The sequence below is a fragment of the Hippichthys cyanospilos genome, chromosome 6, assembly GCF_059441005.1.
Source record: "Hippichthys cyanospilos isolate Australia breed blue-spotted pipefish chromosome 6, RoL_Hcya_1.0, whole genome shotgun sequence".
Lineage (NCBI taxonomy): Eukaryota > Metazoa > Chordata > Actinopteri > Syngnathiformes > Syngnathidae > Hippichthys > Hippichthys cyanospilos.
The window spans coordinates 22,682,501-22,698,653 of NC_142374.1; the positions used below are offsets into that span (position 1 = coordinate 22,682,501).

General features: G+C 38.2%; 1 protein-coding gene and 1 long non-coding RNA gene across 3 annotated transcripts in view; one reads left to right on the forward strand and one right to left on the reverse strand.

Moving 5' to 3' along the window:
* Positions 1 to 16,153, forward strand: part of plxnb2b (plexin b2b) — a 199,932-nt gene that overhangs the window by 154,357 nt on the left and 29,422 nt on the right. The window contains 8 exon segments of the mRNA XM_088416301.1: positions 2,859 to 2,946; positions 4,581 to 4,756; positions 5,936 to 6,084; positions 7,072 to 7,183; positions 8,202 to 8,338; positions 9,056 to 9,238; positions 10,658 to 10,754; positions 13,626 to 13,823. Of these exon segments, the coding sequence (XP_088272427.1) occupies positions 2,859 to 2,946; positions 4,581 to 4,756; positions 5,936 to 6,084; positions 7,072 to 7,183; positions 8,202 to 8,338; positions 9,056 to 9,238; positions 10,658 to 10,754; positions 13,626 to 13,823 (1,140 nt within the window).
* LOC148422842 (uncharacterized) lies at positions 5,844 to 14,822 on the reverse strand. Of its 2 annotated transcripts, XR_015865805.1 has the most exons (6): positions 14,769 to 14,822; positions 12,479 to 12,541; positions 11,746 to 11,883; positions 8,150 to 8,279; positions 7,974 to 8,075; positions 5,844 to 5,995 (listed from the first exon to the last, which is right to left on the reverse strand). It is a non-coding gene; the product is annotated as an uncharacterized LOC148422842 (long non-coding RNA). The 2 variants fall into 2 exon arrangements; XR_015865804.1 differs by lacking the exon at positions 5,844 to 5,995 and having other exon boundaries at positions 6,235 to 8,075.

Consider the following 16,153-nt stretch of genomic DNA (forward strand, 5'->3'; position numbering starts at 1 on the left):
GGACTTGTACTTGTATCCTTCTGAAAAAAAATGGTATCCGACATCCTCATACTGGTATCGATCTGAAAAAATGATATTGAACAACACACTTATTAGTATGTATCGATACCAAGTACCAATACCACTTGTGATGCGTCATTTCATTTCATCGGTTCTTGGTATCGATATTGGTGACCACTTGACAGTTAGGTACTCGTCCTTGTATCTTTCTGAAAAACAAAATGTTATCCAATGTCCTCGCACTGATATCGATCAGAAAAATGGTATCGATCCTCTAACTCCTTGAGTATAATACCAAGCGCCGATACTGCTAGGACTTGTGATGCATCCATATATCTATCCATAAAATTTCATTGCCAGATAATTCTGATGACATATCGGTATATTTATTGAATGTTTGGATCGATCCCACTATTGCACCGAACGTTTTTTTTTTTGTATTTTTTTTTCTGCCAGGAAACTAGAAATCATCCGAAAAGCACGAATGTAGACGTCCCGCTTTAGTTCTCAGCTCATTTGGAGTGACACGTATCCAGCATATGGCTTTGTTTACACGGGCGGAACACATGAAACGAGCCGCTCACCCTGCACGTAAATATTAAATTACATTTGGCAACCAATTACAGATCGCTTCTAACGAGAAGTGCAGAAACAGTCATTACTTTGCATACATTGTGTATACACGGTGCAAAGCATGAGATGATACACAAATTCATGTCAATATCACTTTCTGTGAGTACCAACAGAATCTGAATAAGAGTAACGTACTATATTTTTGTGCTAAAGAAGCGGTGTCCAAACTATGGCACCAGGGCCATTTGCGGCCCTCTCGCTTTTTTTTTTTTAATTTATTTTTGCATTCCGTATCGTTTTAATACACAAATATGAGTTTAACTACTGATAACATTTCTCTTCATTACATAGTATTGAATGAGGATAATTCATTTTTACAAGCAAAACGTTTGGCTCTGTGTCATGGTACGAAAAGTGAAAATATCACATGAATGATTCTAAAGTAACTGGATAATAATAGTTAATTTAAAAACAGATCGCTCCAATTTTAGTCCTGAATGTAGATATGAAATTAAGATGCAATTCAATGTAGGCGATGATATTTGATATTATAGTTTATTTATGTATATTCAAGTAGCCGTTTTTCAACAAGCACATTCATGTTCGGTATAAATAAAAACGTTCTAATCGAATGAAATTAGCGTGTTTGCTAAATTAGCGTGAAAAAAAATCACACTGGCCCTCGAATCCTTCGAATTTTTCTAAATACGGCTTTTAAATTAAAAAAAATTGGTCACCTCAGCTATAAAGTATTTAGGTATAAATATACAGTATATTCGATGTGATATGCCAGTGATCTTTCAACCCTTTTTTTCTGTTTGAGTCCAAAGCATTTTTTATGATTGAAAAACAACATTTGTAGTGGTATTTTATTCAGCTAGATCATTTGTATTCTTTCCTGGATTATACATCATTAATGACAATTCACAGCTGCACAAAACTTGCAACATTTTGCAAAGGAGGCACTGTAACAAAAGGTTGCCTCATGTTCCAATTAATGTGCTCTTAATTTGAAAAGCATTAAAAAGCATAAAAATAGATTTTCTGATCTGCAGATACCTTGGTATAAATAATATACCTCCATTTAAAAACCACTGTATTATGCAATATACTTTATAAATATTAGAGAACGAAAAAATCATGCAGAATATGAATGTGATATGTAAAGTAAACTGTGATTATATACGTTAAAAATTAAGTAGGAAACAGAAATTAAGTTGTTTTTATTTTTTCGTCCCTTATAATTCGTTATCAGCAGTTGAGAAAATTGAAGGTTTTATAGTGCACAAAATACGGTACACTGAATAAATACAAGTGTCAGCTATGGCATGAAATAATCTGTTAAACATGAATAATACAAATATTAATGTTTAATAGGTTTAGGTAGCCTGGGCTGATTCTTCTACCGCATTGATTTAAATGAGGTTAACCTGCGCTATTATCCTGTATTATTATGCATTATCTAGCCGCCAGCAATTGTTTTGCTTACTAATAACATTGAATGTTTAGATCATATTTACTGTATTATAAGGCGCACCGGATTATAAAGCACAATTAATGACATATTTTAAAACTTTTTCAATCGCAATATAGTAATACTCAAAGTAATAACGATAATAACTCAAATAAGAACTCTAAACTCTCAATAGCATAATAACTCAATGTCAATATTATTATTCAACTGTAAACACACAAAACAAACAGGTAAAGCTTACTTTAATTAATTCCAATCTCGATATTGATCTATATATAAGGCACATCTGATTATAAGGCGCACCATCAACTTTTAAAAAAGATAAGGTGCGCCTTATAGTGCGGAAATTACGGTAATTTGATTTGCTTCGTACAGAAGGAACGTGACGTCATCAAGACGGCATGATGAAGTGTACCTCATCTTTGTGGGTTTTATACTTTTTTTCCATAACGTCTTAAAAGATATTCCATTCCTTTGCCGGGATCGGGATCGTATAATGAGCCATTTTTTCCGTATTGCATAGCAGCGCCGCTAATGTCACAGACGATATGGGCATATAAAGCATAAGCATGGGAAATGGCCTTATTACCGAACATTAAAGCTCATTTTACCCCCAGCTGTTTTCCGTTTCAATGTCACGTCGTCCGCAGCGAAAAATGTCAGACTGCGTGTGACGGTTTTGTTTTTTTAGCCCCGTTCTCACCGCGGGAGCGAAGGGACTAGCGTGCGGTCGTAGCTGAAGGGCTTCGGTGTCGATAATCAGCGGATGGCGCATTAATAATTCATGTCTCTTCCTACGATCCCCCTTTAGTTTTCCTACGATAAGACGCCGGAGACCAATGTTGTTCTTTACGTGAAGGACAAGGTGCTGGGCAAGAAGATGGACAGCACGCTCAACGGTACGTCGCCGCATTTTAATTAACGCCGCAGTCCGCTTGGCAGAGTGCGGAGACCTCAGCCAAGGCACGTTACCGCTGAAATGACTTCATTAAGATCGTATCGTTAGCGATTATTATCATTAGCGGAACCACAGAACTTTTTAAGTTGTTTGCTTGTGTCGCTCAATTTTGACGCAAATTTGGGTTAGGTTTTACGCAAATGCTGTTTTATAAACCAAATCGTGTCAAAAGGGAACCGACCCAACTTTTTAGTATGGGTGAGTCCATTTTCTTACACAATTTGGGTTATTTTGGATTTTAAGTATAATTTTATTGAAAATAATTCTGGATGAAATGAAATGAAATGGACTAATCCATTTTTTCAAGTAAAACTAATAAGTTAAAAATTTAGGATGGTCCCATTTCAACCTAATTTGGCTTATTTTTGACCCAACTGTTTTTGAGTGTGTTTTCACAAAGGTCATTTAATTTTTTCAAAATAAGTTTTGAAAAAAAAATAACCCAAATTGGGTAAAAAATAAAGTAACCCAACGTAAAATTAACATCTGTAATTAAAAATTTAGGATGGTCCCCGTTTGACCCAATTTGGCTTATTTTTGACCCAACTGTTTTTGAGTGTGTTTTCACACTAAAAGGTCATTTAATTTTTTCAAAATAAGTTGTCAAAAAAAATAACCCAAATTGGGTAAAAAAATAAAGTAACCCAACGTAAAATTAATATCCGTAATTAAAAATTTAGGATGGTCCCATTTTGACCCAATTTGGCTTATTTTTGACCGAGCTGTTTTTGAGTGTTTTAACAGACATTTTTCACACTAGAAGTTCATTTAATTTTTTCAAAGCAATTCAAACAAAAATTGGGTCAAAAATATAGTAACCCAACCTAAAATGAATGTCTGCAATTAAAAATTTAGACTGGTTCCCTTTTGACCCAATTTGGCTTATTTTTGACCCAGCTGTTTGTGACATTTTTCACACTAAAAGGTAATTTAATTCTTTCAAAGCAATTTTTTTTAAATCACCCAAATTGGGTCAAAAATATAGTAAGCCAACATTAGGCTGGTCCCCTTTTGACCCAATTTGGCTTATTTTTGACCCAGCTGTTTTTGAGTGTTTTTAACGTGACATTTTTCACATTAAAAGGTAATATAATTTTTTCAAAGCAATTAAAAAAAAAAACAATTGAGTCAAAAATATAGTAACCCAACGTAAAATGAATATCTGCAATTAAAAATTTAGACTGGTCCCCTTTTGACCCAATTTGGTTTATTTTTGACCCAGCTGTTTGTGTGTATGTGTTTAACTGACATTTTTCACACTAAAAGGTCATTTCTTTCAAAGCATTTTTTAAAAAAATAACCCAAATTGAGTAAAAAATATAGTAACCCAACGTAAAATGAATATCTGCAATTAAAAATTTAGACTGGTCTCCTTTTGACCCAATTTGGCTTTTTTTTGACCCTACTGTTTTTGAGTGTATGTTTTGACCCGTCATTTTTCACACTCATTTCACGCATTTGAGTAGGGTCAAAAATGGTGAAAGACAACTTTTGGGGTACAACGAATAACTTCAAAATTTACGACGGTCCCCTTTGAAGCCAGTTTGGGATTTATTTCTCGACTTTGCGTTCCAGTGACGCTGTACAACTGCTCGGTGGGGCGAGAGGACTGCAGCCTGTGCAAGAACGCCGAGCTCAAGTACAGGTGCGTGTGGTGCGCCCGGCGCCACGCGTGCGTGTACGAGCAGCTGTGCGCTCACGACGGCGAGGACCCCCACCACGCCGAGTGCCCCGCCCCCCAGATCACCAAGGTGAACCAATACGTTTGAACCGCAGTTTTCACCAGCCGTTGATATCACACAAACAAATATTAGTAAGAAGCCAGGATTGGATAATCAATGGCGGCTGTTTATTAAATGTCGTCCTTGTCTGAAAGCGCGAGTTTGTTTCTCCTTGAGGCCCCGGCGAGCGCGTCGGATCAATTTTTTTTTTTTTTTTCCTTTCTTCGGTTCTGTCTTTTTATCATTTGGAGAAAACGGAGAAAAAGCCCGTCGGTAATTGCGCCAGACCTTAACATGGAAATGCTTGCATTCATGCTTGCATGTTCCGATGTCTGCCGGCTTACCCAAGGCCAAACAAACAGGCAGCATCCTTTTTTTTTTTTTTTTTTTTTTTTAATGATCCACTGTTTACCTTTAAATGCAATTTTCATTTGTGTTTTCCAGTTTAGAAAGTTGTATGTTCAACTGGGAAACTGGGAAAGTTTGTTTTATAAATATGCTGAATTAGATCATTTTTTTAATCATAAATAAACTTATGATTTTACAAAAACAAGGTTGAATTTAAAAAAAAATTGAGGTTTCGATTCTATGAGAAAAATAATAAATGAGAAAATTCGAAAAATAATCAATTAGAATAAAATAAAATAAAAATACAGAAAAAGTGCATCCCTGTCTTAGCGCACACATTGAGTTTGTTTCATAAATATGTTAAATTAGATCAATTTTATAGTAATAAATAAACTTATGATTTTACAAAAACAAGGCTGAATTTTTCTAAAAAAAAAATCTATGTTTGGATTCTATGAGAAAAATAATAACTGAGAAAATTAGAAAAAATATATATATATTTTATTATTATTTTTTTTAGAACAGATCTGACACTATGTTGATGACATTTTGTGGACAATATTGAATTTAATCAGACACTGATTGCATGTTTTTTTTTTTTGTTCTCACTGAAAAAAAGGTTGGACTGTACTGGCCGATACCAGCCTGATTTTTACCTATCAAGTACTCATGAAGGCTGCCGATACCACCCACTGATACTATTCAGTGCCAGCCATTTTCCGACCCTCCTTTACCTCAATACATGTAAACAAATAAATAAAAACGCCAATTAATGCTTAAGATTGAATGTTTAGTCTCATGAAAGAAAAAATACGTAACATCACAAAAATTTGAAATTGCCGCGTTGTTTTGTTCGTGCAGATCATCCCTCGTTACGGGCCGCTGCAAGGTGGCATCGCCATCACAATTCACGGCTCCAACCTGGGAATTCGCAAGGAAGACATTGAACACATCACCGTGGTCGGGGAGCCCTGCATTCACCAGCAGGACAAATACTCCGTCTCCACCAGGTAACGACTAACCAGAATTTATTTCACAATTAAAAGAGGACAAATGTAATGTTTTGACAAAACCAAAAAAAAAAAAAATACATTTGGTACATTGATTTTTCTAGATGTTAGAATACTGCACCAAAACAAAAGTAACATCCCTGTTTGCTTTTACTCGTAGAGAGTGCCCCCTACTGGTGAATAGAATAGCAGTTTAAACTCAAAATCAAAACTTTGATAGCATCTTCTTCTAACTTCCTTTGTTTACTTGAACATTGCCCTCTGGTGGCAAGTAAAAAACTGCAGATAAGCCTCACTGGACTATCAGCTGCAGGGTTCAAAGCATGAGCAAAAGTAGCGACTTTTAGTACGAAATTTACGGTAAAGGCAACTTTCTATTTAATCTAATACCTACTTTGAAATAAGGCAAGGTATACCGATACTTTCTCTGATCCTCAAGTAAATTTTTTTTTGATAAATAATTTTTTTAATGAATTATTTTTTTTTCCCCAATTTGCTGTCTAGGTTTGTTTTAAATCAGCTACATAAACGTCCATTTTTGTGTCGGTGACAGGAGTAAATTTTCTTTATAACACTTCTATAAATTCTAAATATTATATAATACATAAAATACATAATACATCAAAATAATAATTCAATGATAATAAAAATAATAATTATTGTATGATAGTATTTGAATGATAAAGCTAATATCACAATATCGGCCTCCATTGCGAGTACCAACAACATGAAATAAGGTCGGGTTATTTACCGATACTTAGTGTCAATACTCAGCCATCCCGAGGTGTGATTTTGATCAAACAAGAATTTACAGGGAAAAATATCACATTTTATAAGAATAAGGTTGTGATATCTGGAGATTAAAGCCTTAATAATTAAAAAAAAGAGAGAATAAGATTTTTTGATGCTAAGAATGCTAAGAAATAAGATTTTCATACATGCTGTTAAGTATTTTCTTTTTTTGTTCCCCTTCCGCCATTTTGCCAGCGTGGTGTGCGAGATCGGCCCCGTGGCCCCCGACAAGCAGTTCTGGGGCCAAGTGGACGTGGAGGTGAAGGGCGGGAAGAGAGGAACCTCCTCCATGTTCTTCACTTACAGGGTAAGCGCCGTAAATCTCAGCTCTTGCCTCCTCCAGCACGGAAAGATTTAGTGCGCTGCTGCAAGCTTTTAGTTGATTGCAGTTATTTCTTGCGCTCAGTGTTATAAAAAAAAAAAAAAGATAATAAAATGTGTCCCCGGTAATGGAAAGTCTCGCTGCAGAGCGCCAACTTTCAGCCCAAGGGTCGTCATTTTACGAGAATAAAGTTGAAATATTTAAAAACATTGGTGATGTTATGCTAAAAAGCTATGTGGTGTTTATATTTTACGATAAAAACATATTTTTTTTACCAAATGAAATACTATGATCCTCATTACTTTTTATTTGATTTTGAAATTTTTTTATTAACCATTATGTGAAATATGCAAGTAATTGAATTAACGGAATTTTTTTCCAAAATGGGGACAATATAATATTAACATATAATATTAACAAGGAGTTGTATTTTTTTTTTATCAATATTTTTCAACCCTATTTTAATAAAACTCTCGAAAAAAAAAGTGGGAAAATATAAACAACTTCTCAACAAGAATAATTTGAACCCTTTTTGAATGAACCACTTGAAAAACATGGAAAAAATATCAACAAGTGACCATAAATTTCGGACTATAAGCCGCATTGGGTTATAAGCCGCAGGGTTCAAACCATGAGAAAAAAGTCTAGATGTTTAGATGTTAGTTTAGATGTTTGGATTCGTTCACAAAATAAACATAAATATATCTTTGGGGTTAGTTCATCAGTAAAGTAATGAAGATTTTTTTTGAAGGAAATTTGCTTAGCTGCTGCCCACTCCAGCTCGTTTTTCAGGCCGCCTCGCTTTTCAACCCGCCGTCGACGTCTCCGGCGGCGCTAAAGCTTCTTCCCGGGGGAGTTCTCGACACGGGAGTGTTTGCTGGGCAAATGTGCGGGAAAAGCTTCCGACGAGCGCAAAACGGAGGGCGCCGATCTCGTTGGCGTTGTGTTTACCTGGGGTTTCGTATTGCCTCTGCGTGATCTCGCTCCCGCGTTCCCTCGCCAGAACCCCATCCCCGAGACGGTGACGCCCAGCCGCGGGCCCAGAGCCGGAGGCACCCTCATCACGATCCGCGGACGCTTTCTGGACACCGGCAGCAAGGAGGACATCCAGGTTACGGTCGGGGACGTGGCCTGCGCTGTGTAAGGCTTTGCGCTCGCTCAATATTACCCCTAATACACACACATATATATATATATATATATATATATATATATATATATATATATATATATATATATATATATATATATATATATATATATATGTATCAAAATATCAATGCAACAAAAGTAATTTTATGAGGCAAACACATTCTAACTTGATGTGAATCATGTCAAAATATTACAAGAATATGACGTAGCAATTTTCTCTAAACTGTGTCGTTGAAACACAAGAAGGAAGTTTAAAAGACAAATGCTGTCATTTGAATTCTGAAGTCTCACAAGATTGTTTGGAAAATTCATGGTAGTGATTTGAATGCGGGATAATAATTGAGTCAAGTTGTCATTTAGCTAAAAAAAACGTTGTCATAACCTAAAATTTTCCTTCACCTCATCAAAATAGAGAACCAACATCCGTCTGAAATTAGCGTCATCATACTTACCGGTGCGTAATATCGCACAGAATCTTTTGTTTTTATTCCCCGGAAACGACCTGGACTGCGGCGTCCCGCGACAACAGCGATCGCCCGTGACATTTGGGGAGCGGTAACGGGCGAAAATAACGAGCCGGGGAAGATTTAACAAGCCGTCGGCCCGTTTCCACTTCGGCCCTCGCCGACCTCTCACCCGCCGCCGTCGAGATTCCTCCCCCGCCGCCGTTGAGATCCCTCCCTCCTCCTCCCCCGCCGCGGACAGGGAGCACTTTGGAGAAGAAATCACCTGCAGGACCAGGAGGTACGCGGCGGATAAGGTGCCCTCCGACCCGCTGGCCGTCACCGTCAAGTACGGGAGGATCGCCGTCACCCGCGTGGCCGCCGCCTTCCAGTTCTTGGAGAACCCCGCCGTGCTGGAATACCAGCCCAAAAGCAGCTTCGTCTGGTGGGTCCCGCTCGCTTCGCTCAGCCGCTAACACGCTCACTCAGTCACCCCTTCGCTCTCGGAGTCACTGTCTCACTCACGGCTACTCACCCGCCGCGAACGTCTTGCTCGGCAACTAAACTATCTATCTATCTCGTTCGCTCGCTCGCTCACTCGGTCGCTGTTTAACTCAATCAAGTGTCGCAAGCTCATTAACACACTAAAAATTCAAAATTTCAACTCATTCACTCACTCACTTTTCATCACTGAATTACTCACTGTCACTAGATCACTGAAGTGAGTGAGTGAGTGAGTGATGACAGGTTTTTTTAATTTAAGGAGCTTGCGAGTGAGTCGTGATAAAGTTTGCTGAATTTTAAGTTTGTGAAAGCGAGGGAGTGAGTGTGTGATGAATTTGACAAGTTTTAGTGAGTGAGCGAGTTACTGAGTGAGTGGGTGATGAATTGGTGAATTTTTAGTTTGTGAGTGTGATGAATTTGAGAATTTTTAGTTAGTGAGTGAGTGAGTGAGTGTTAGTGATGAATTGCTGGATTTTAAGGTTGAGAGTGAGTGAGTGAGTGAGTGATGAATTGCTAAATTTTGAGTGAATGAGTAAGTGAGTAAGTGAGTGAGTGAGTGAGTGAGTGAGTGAGTGAGTGAGTGAGTGAGTGAGTGAGTGATGAATTGCTGGATTTTAAGGTTGTGAGTGGGTGAGCGAGTGAGTGATGAATTGCTGAATTTTAAGTGAGTGTGTTGAATTTGACAATTTTTAGTTTGTTAATAAGTGAGTGATTGCTGAATGTTAAGTTTGTGAGTGAGTGAGTGGGTGAGCGAGTGAGTGATGAATTGCTGAATTTTAAGTGAGTGTGTTGAATTTGACAATTTTTAGTTTGTTAATAAGTGAGTGATTGCTGAATGTTAAGTTTGTGAGTGAGTGAGTGAGTGAGTGAGTGAGTGAGTGAGTGAGTGAGTGAGTGAGTGAGAGTGAAGAAATATGTACGTGAAATTTAAGTTAATGAACTTTAGCGTTTAGTGAATGAGTGGTTGGATGTGTTTGTCTTTTAAATTTGTGAATGAACTTTTTAGAGTATTAGAGTGAACGTGTGAATCCAAGAGAGGGACTTAAGAGTTTTAGTTCCAAGTATTTAACGTGCTTATGTGTTTCTTAATTAGTGAGTTAATAATGAGTGAGTGTTTTTTTTTTTTTGTTTTGTTTTTACAAGTTTGTTAGTGAGAGATTTTTTTTTTTTAATAGTAAAAAAATCGGGCTAAAACCGCAACGGAATTCCCTTTGGCGATCCTGCCCGCCGCCATCCCCGCGGATGTTAATTGCAAGACGGCTTTTGCGCGCGTTCCTTTGTTCGCCGCCGTCTCCCACCTGACCCCCGATGCAATTTGTAAGCCTGCCCGCGCGTGTCTGTCGTCACGTTCGCTCCGCAGCGGCGGGAGAAACATCGTGGTGACCGGCTCGGGTTTCGACATCATCCAGAGAGCCGTCATGACGGTCCAGGGGGAAGACAACTCCACATCATTTGAGGTGCGTGCGCGCGCGCGCCATCCATTTCTTTTTCCGTTCCCCATAATTATCTGCACCATCCTCCCCATTGTCCCCATCTATCCGTTCCCCGCCAATCGTCATTTCTCCCTCGCTTCATTTTCTCTCATGAATGCGTACTTCTTTTTTTTTTTCCTATTTCTCAAAATCCCTCCCCTTCCGTCCGTCCGTCCCGCGGCGGTGATTCATTCAGACCCCGTCAAGCGTTTCTCCCGCCGACACATTTCCCGTCCCCCCCCCGCCTTCGATCCCGACAGATTACTTAAGCCAGTATTACCTCATCTTACTTCCCGGTCCATAAATCCTCATAAGACGTCGCCCCGCCAGCTTAAAAAAAAAAAATGGCGGCGGGGCGGACTTAAAAGCGGCTCGGACGTCCTCCGGTGTTAGCGGCCCAAAAGCGTTGATCGTTTCCTTTACTGGGCTCGATTTAATGGCGGTATTAAGGTTCGCCGGAGATTATGCGGCCGCCTGGTTCTTTATCGCCGACGGCCGACTTTTGTGTTGCCAAGGCCGGCAAACACAAGTGGCCGAGATGCGTGTTATCTCAAAGGCCTCGCACGCTCACCTTCTTAAGCTTCTTTTGCTTTAAGGCCTTCCACTGAGCGCAAATATTTACACTCCATTTTTGGGCCGGGAGAAACATACGCACCGCGTCTTACCGTGATAATAAATGTATTTTTTTTTTTCCGTTATCCAAATACAATATTTCAAAAGTTTTTCCTATACCTGGGAATGGGGGGAAACCATGCCCGCAATGAAAACAAAAATCTAGCATTTATTCATTTGTTTGTTTGTTTGTTGAGTTCAGTTGTATTTAACTTTACAATTCAATACAATTGCATAGCAAAATTTAACCTTTATTTAACCTTTATCTAAATTTTACCTTTAACCCTCTCAGAAAGTGCCGGTCAAAAACGAGCATATTATGGATAGATTCATATTTTGAATGGGATTTCACAAGATTGCGTACCTAATGTTTTGGTCCGGGAAAAGATGTTCCGGAAGGGCGCATTGCACCCTCTCCGAAGCAGATGGTGATAGAAGCCATGACGGTGTCGGTGTGAAATTCTGCCGCCACTGTCGCTGACTTGTTGAACTCGCTATGTTGCTGCGGGAAGCACAATGTTGGGTGACAAAAATAACACTTCCTCAGTCTGTTTATTGTTTGAAAAAAAAGGAAAGAAATGAGAAGGCCGTAAAGATTCTAATAGTATGATAATGAGCAAAAATTGTATCACGGGATTTCAATTGAAACTCTAAAATGTATTTTTTTTAATTATTTGGTTAAATAGTAGCATTTTTCTCCATTAAACAAAATGTATTTTGTTGGGGTCCATTTTTAAATAGAATAAAGGAAGGGGAAGAAAAACGCTGAAACTGGCATTTCGTTGCCTTCAAAGAGGCGGCTCGTTGACTCAATTTAGCCAATTTATAAGCACTGGAAAAAAATAACACCTCGTCAGTCTGTTCGTTGTTTGGGAAAAAAAAAAATGAAAAGAGAACGTGCTATAGATGCAAACAGTATAATAATGAGCACTAATTGTATAACAGGATTTAAATTACAACCAGAAATTGTCCTTTTTTTCACTATTTGGTTAAATGATAGCATTGTTCTCCATTAAACACAATGTATTTTGTTAGGGAATATTATGAAATAAAATAAATAAAGGAAGAGGGAAAAAATGCAATTGGTATCTCATTACCTTCAAAGAGGCAGCTGGTTGACTCAACTCAGCCAATTGGTTTTTGCCCTGTTTATAAGTCCCCTAAAAAAAAAAAAAATCAAACAATAGTCCATCACAATTAACAGACACTAATAGCTGTTACTGAAAATGTGACTTTTATAAAAGCTCTTTTTTTTATTTTAAATAGATTTTGTAGTACCTGCAATATAATATCACAATACCCTTTGTATTTGTTTTTCAAAATAAAGATTTTTCATGATTCATGTTCGTACTCATTTGTGCCCACCGTGGTGGACATTTGGTCTCATAAGGTTCAGCAAACCTTTTTTAACAAAATTATTCTGAAAGTCCTCCCAACAAAAACAAGGATTGGAGTTTTGTATTTTCATTTACCGTATTTTCCGCACTACAAGGCGCACCGGATTATAAGGCGCACCCTCAATTAATGACATATTTTAAAACTTTTTCCATATATAAGGCCCACCGGATTATAAGGCGCACCCTCAATTAATGACTTATTTTAAAACTTTTTCAATCACTATATAGTAATACTCAAAGTAATAACAATAATAACTCAAATAATAACTCTCAATAGCATAATAACTCAATGTCAATATGAGCAACCTTGTTCAACTGTAAACACACAAAAGAAACAGGTAAAGCTTATTTTATCACTTCATTTCCCATCTACCAATCCCAATCTCAATATTGATCCATATATAAGGCGCACCTGATTATAAGGCGCACCATCAGCTTTTAAAAAAAAATTTGGCTTTTAGGTGCGCCTTATAGTGCGGAAAATACAGTACTTGTTTTTCATTTAACGCTAATATTTCCCATTTTAACTGCCGACCACTGGCTCCAAATATGGTTTATCAGCCTCCTCGGCCGCTAATGATCGCGTGGTTATCGAAAAACATATGGGTGCGCCTGTAATTGGATGACTGTGATATTATTCTTATCAAAATTGACCTTGGTAATGAAGCTTATGTACATGTTAAATATCATAAGTTTTCCCTGCATTAAACACACACCGTCATCCTTTACAGCATAAATGGAGGCTCGCCTGTTTAACGATAGCTAATATACCGCCTCGTATTCTTTTAATAGCGTTTATGTCTTCCTAATCTATATTATTGTCCACTTACGACGTTTGGGGCGGCAGGTGGCCCACGAGAAGAACGACACGGTCATCCAATTCCGCTCGCCGCCGGTCAACGACTCGCTGAGTCCCGCCGCCAGGACGTACGTCAAACTGGACAACTGGGAGAAGGAGCTGAGGAATTTCGACTACCACCCGGACCCCGTCTTCTACGAGCTGCCCAAAAGGGTTTTCACCGAGGCCAGCATCATCATCGTCACCGTGAGTCATCGCCGAATACGATTGTTGATGTGGCGCTTGGGATGCGGCGGCGCTTTTAGGGTTTGTTTTTTTTTTCTGCTGAGTCACCGTTTTGAGAAAAATGGAAAGTGGGGGCGATCGTATAATAGCCGCGGGTTTATTGTTTTTCTCGCTCGACGGGGCCCTTGTTTGGGAAGTCCAATGATGTGTTTCCCGCAATTAGGCTTTTAATGTTATCGCGTCCCGCCTCGTCGTTCCGTAAAGTTGAAGGATCCATTCAAGGGGACGTCAAGTCATGTATAATGCGTTTTATTTTGGTGACTTCCTGTCTCCTTTGTGCTTCTTATTTAAATGCACGCGTCTCCAAGGGATTACCGTTCAAGACCATTTTAATCAGTCTTGTGCCTTCAAATGCAAAGGATTAAAAGGCTGATTAAAGGTAAACACAGAATTACAAGTAAAATGTTCAATGGGAGTGTTTATTTTTGATGTATATATTCTCTTAAATCAACCTTTCTACTTTTTAAGACACAAGATGACACAACACACCAATTTCACAGTAATATATATATTATTCTGCCCTCGCTAACGTTTCAGCTAGCTAGGCAGATAGTCAACTCCTTCAAAAAACACCTGTTGGTGATTCTTCCCCTTTTTAATCACTTTAGATGCTTTAAGTAGGTGTAAAACTGAAACAAGAAAAACATAAAAACTATTTACATGCTGCGGCAAATAAAATACAACAAAGTAACTAGCCCACTTGAATGCCGCATGACATAGCACGAGGTTAGACAAGCATGCTAACAGTCGCGAGCTAATGTGCTATCCGCTAGCTCGATGCTAATCGCTAACTCGACGCTAATACCCATAAGCGAACTGATTTCCCCCGTCTTTATGATACAAACATTCAAATAATAACCCCAACAAACGTGTACAACTCTAAACATAACAAACATATATACATACAGTACAAGCATTCCCTTCTTGCTCGATGGGAAAACAGGAAGTGCACAATGCAACAGGATCCGGTTGTCCTTTCACATTCACGCAAACTTTTAAATAAACGAAACGAACAGTTTTGTAACAACAGAAACTGTACAATGGCTCATAAGGAGCCAGAACATAACACATTAAACCGTTTAAAAAATGTTGATTTGATAATCGATTAGGAATTAATTGATTAATTTTGAGAGATCTAAATCATGTATGCTTGTTTGTGCAAGTTGGTAATAAATAATGAATGTTATTTATCAAACATAACCCATCAATTTCTAACTTGGAGCAGCGGAAATGCAATTTTGCAATCTTCCAGCAAAGAGTGCCACCTACAGGAACAAAAATGATCACAAGTGGTTCATGAAGCTCCAGTTGCGCTTCCCTTCTCATCTTATAGTCACACACAGACAGCACATGAAAAGGGGAAATTTTCCACTCGAGAAGCCGAGCCCGATATTCTAACGACCCGACTAAATGTGCTGCTGGATAAGTTCTTGACTAATTAGCCCAGCTCTGGCGGCTTATTGACTGCTGTAAATCAGTGTCGGGGGCGTGGGGATGAACCTTAATGTCTCCTCATAAGCCTTTCTTTGTGTAAACATACTTAATGCAAATTAGTCATGCCTTCATCATCCTCCAGAAGCCATTAGTGGACGTGAAGGCCCGACTTCTGTCTGCCGAGTTTACCAACACAACTTTCTGATCTGATGCGGTCAAGCCGTTTGTCTAAAGGAAGACATTTACAAAGAACATCCTTGTACTTAATAAGCTCAATTTTATGTGTGTATATATATATATATATATATATATATATATATATATATATATATATATATATATATATATATATATATATATATATATATATACACACACACACACACACAGTGGACCCCCGAGTTACAGGATCCCTGTCTTACATTTTTTTCATGTTGCTATGTGGAATACTGAGTGTTTTTCGTCCCGTCTTGATGGTATTTTCCCCGCTTTGCGACAAAAAAAACTGGCATGACCCTAAGGGGGTTGGCTGTATTTGTGTTGTTTTGTCTCCATCTGCTGGCGTTTTTAGGTAATTGCACTTATTTACTATTGCGTAAAGCTGCTTCCATGCAACGCGTCACTACAATGCTGGTCTGCTATTGGTCAGCCTCACTCGTTTCAAAATGGCAGAACAGCAAAGCTTTGTTCTATCGCGAGTGGTTACAAAATCATATTTATAGTGCATTTTACTGCTTAATTCAAACTTGATTGGGTTTGTCATGAGTTTCAAGATTGCTAGTGATGTTAAAAAGAGAAGTAAGAAAATTATTTATATGGAAACGAAACTGGAGATGATAAAGAAATACGAAGCTAGC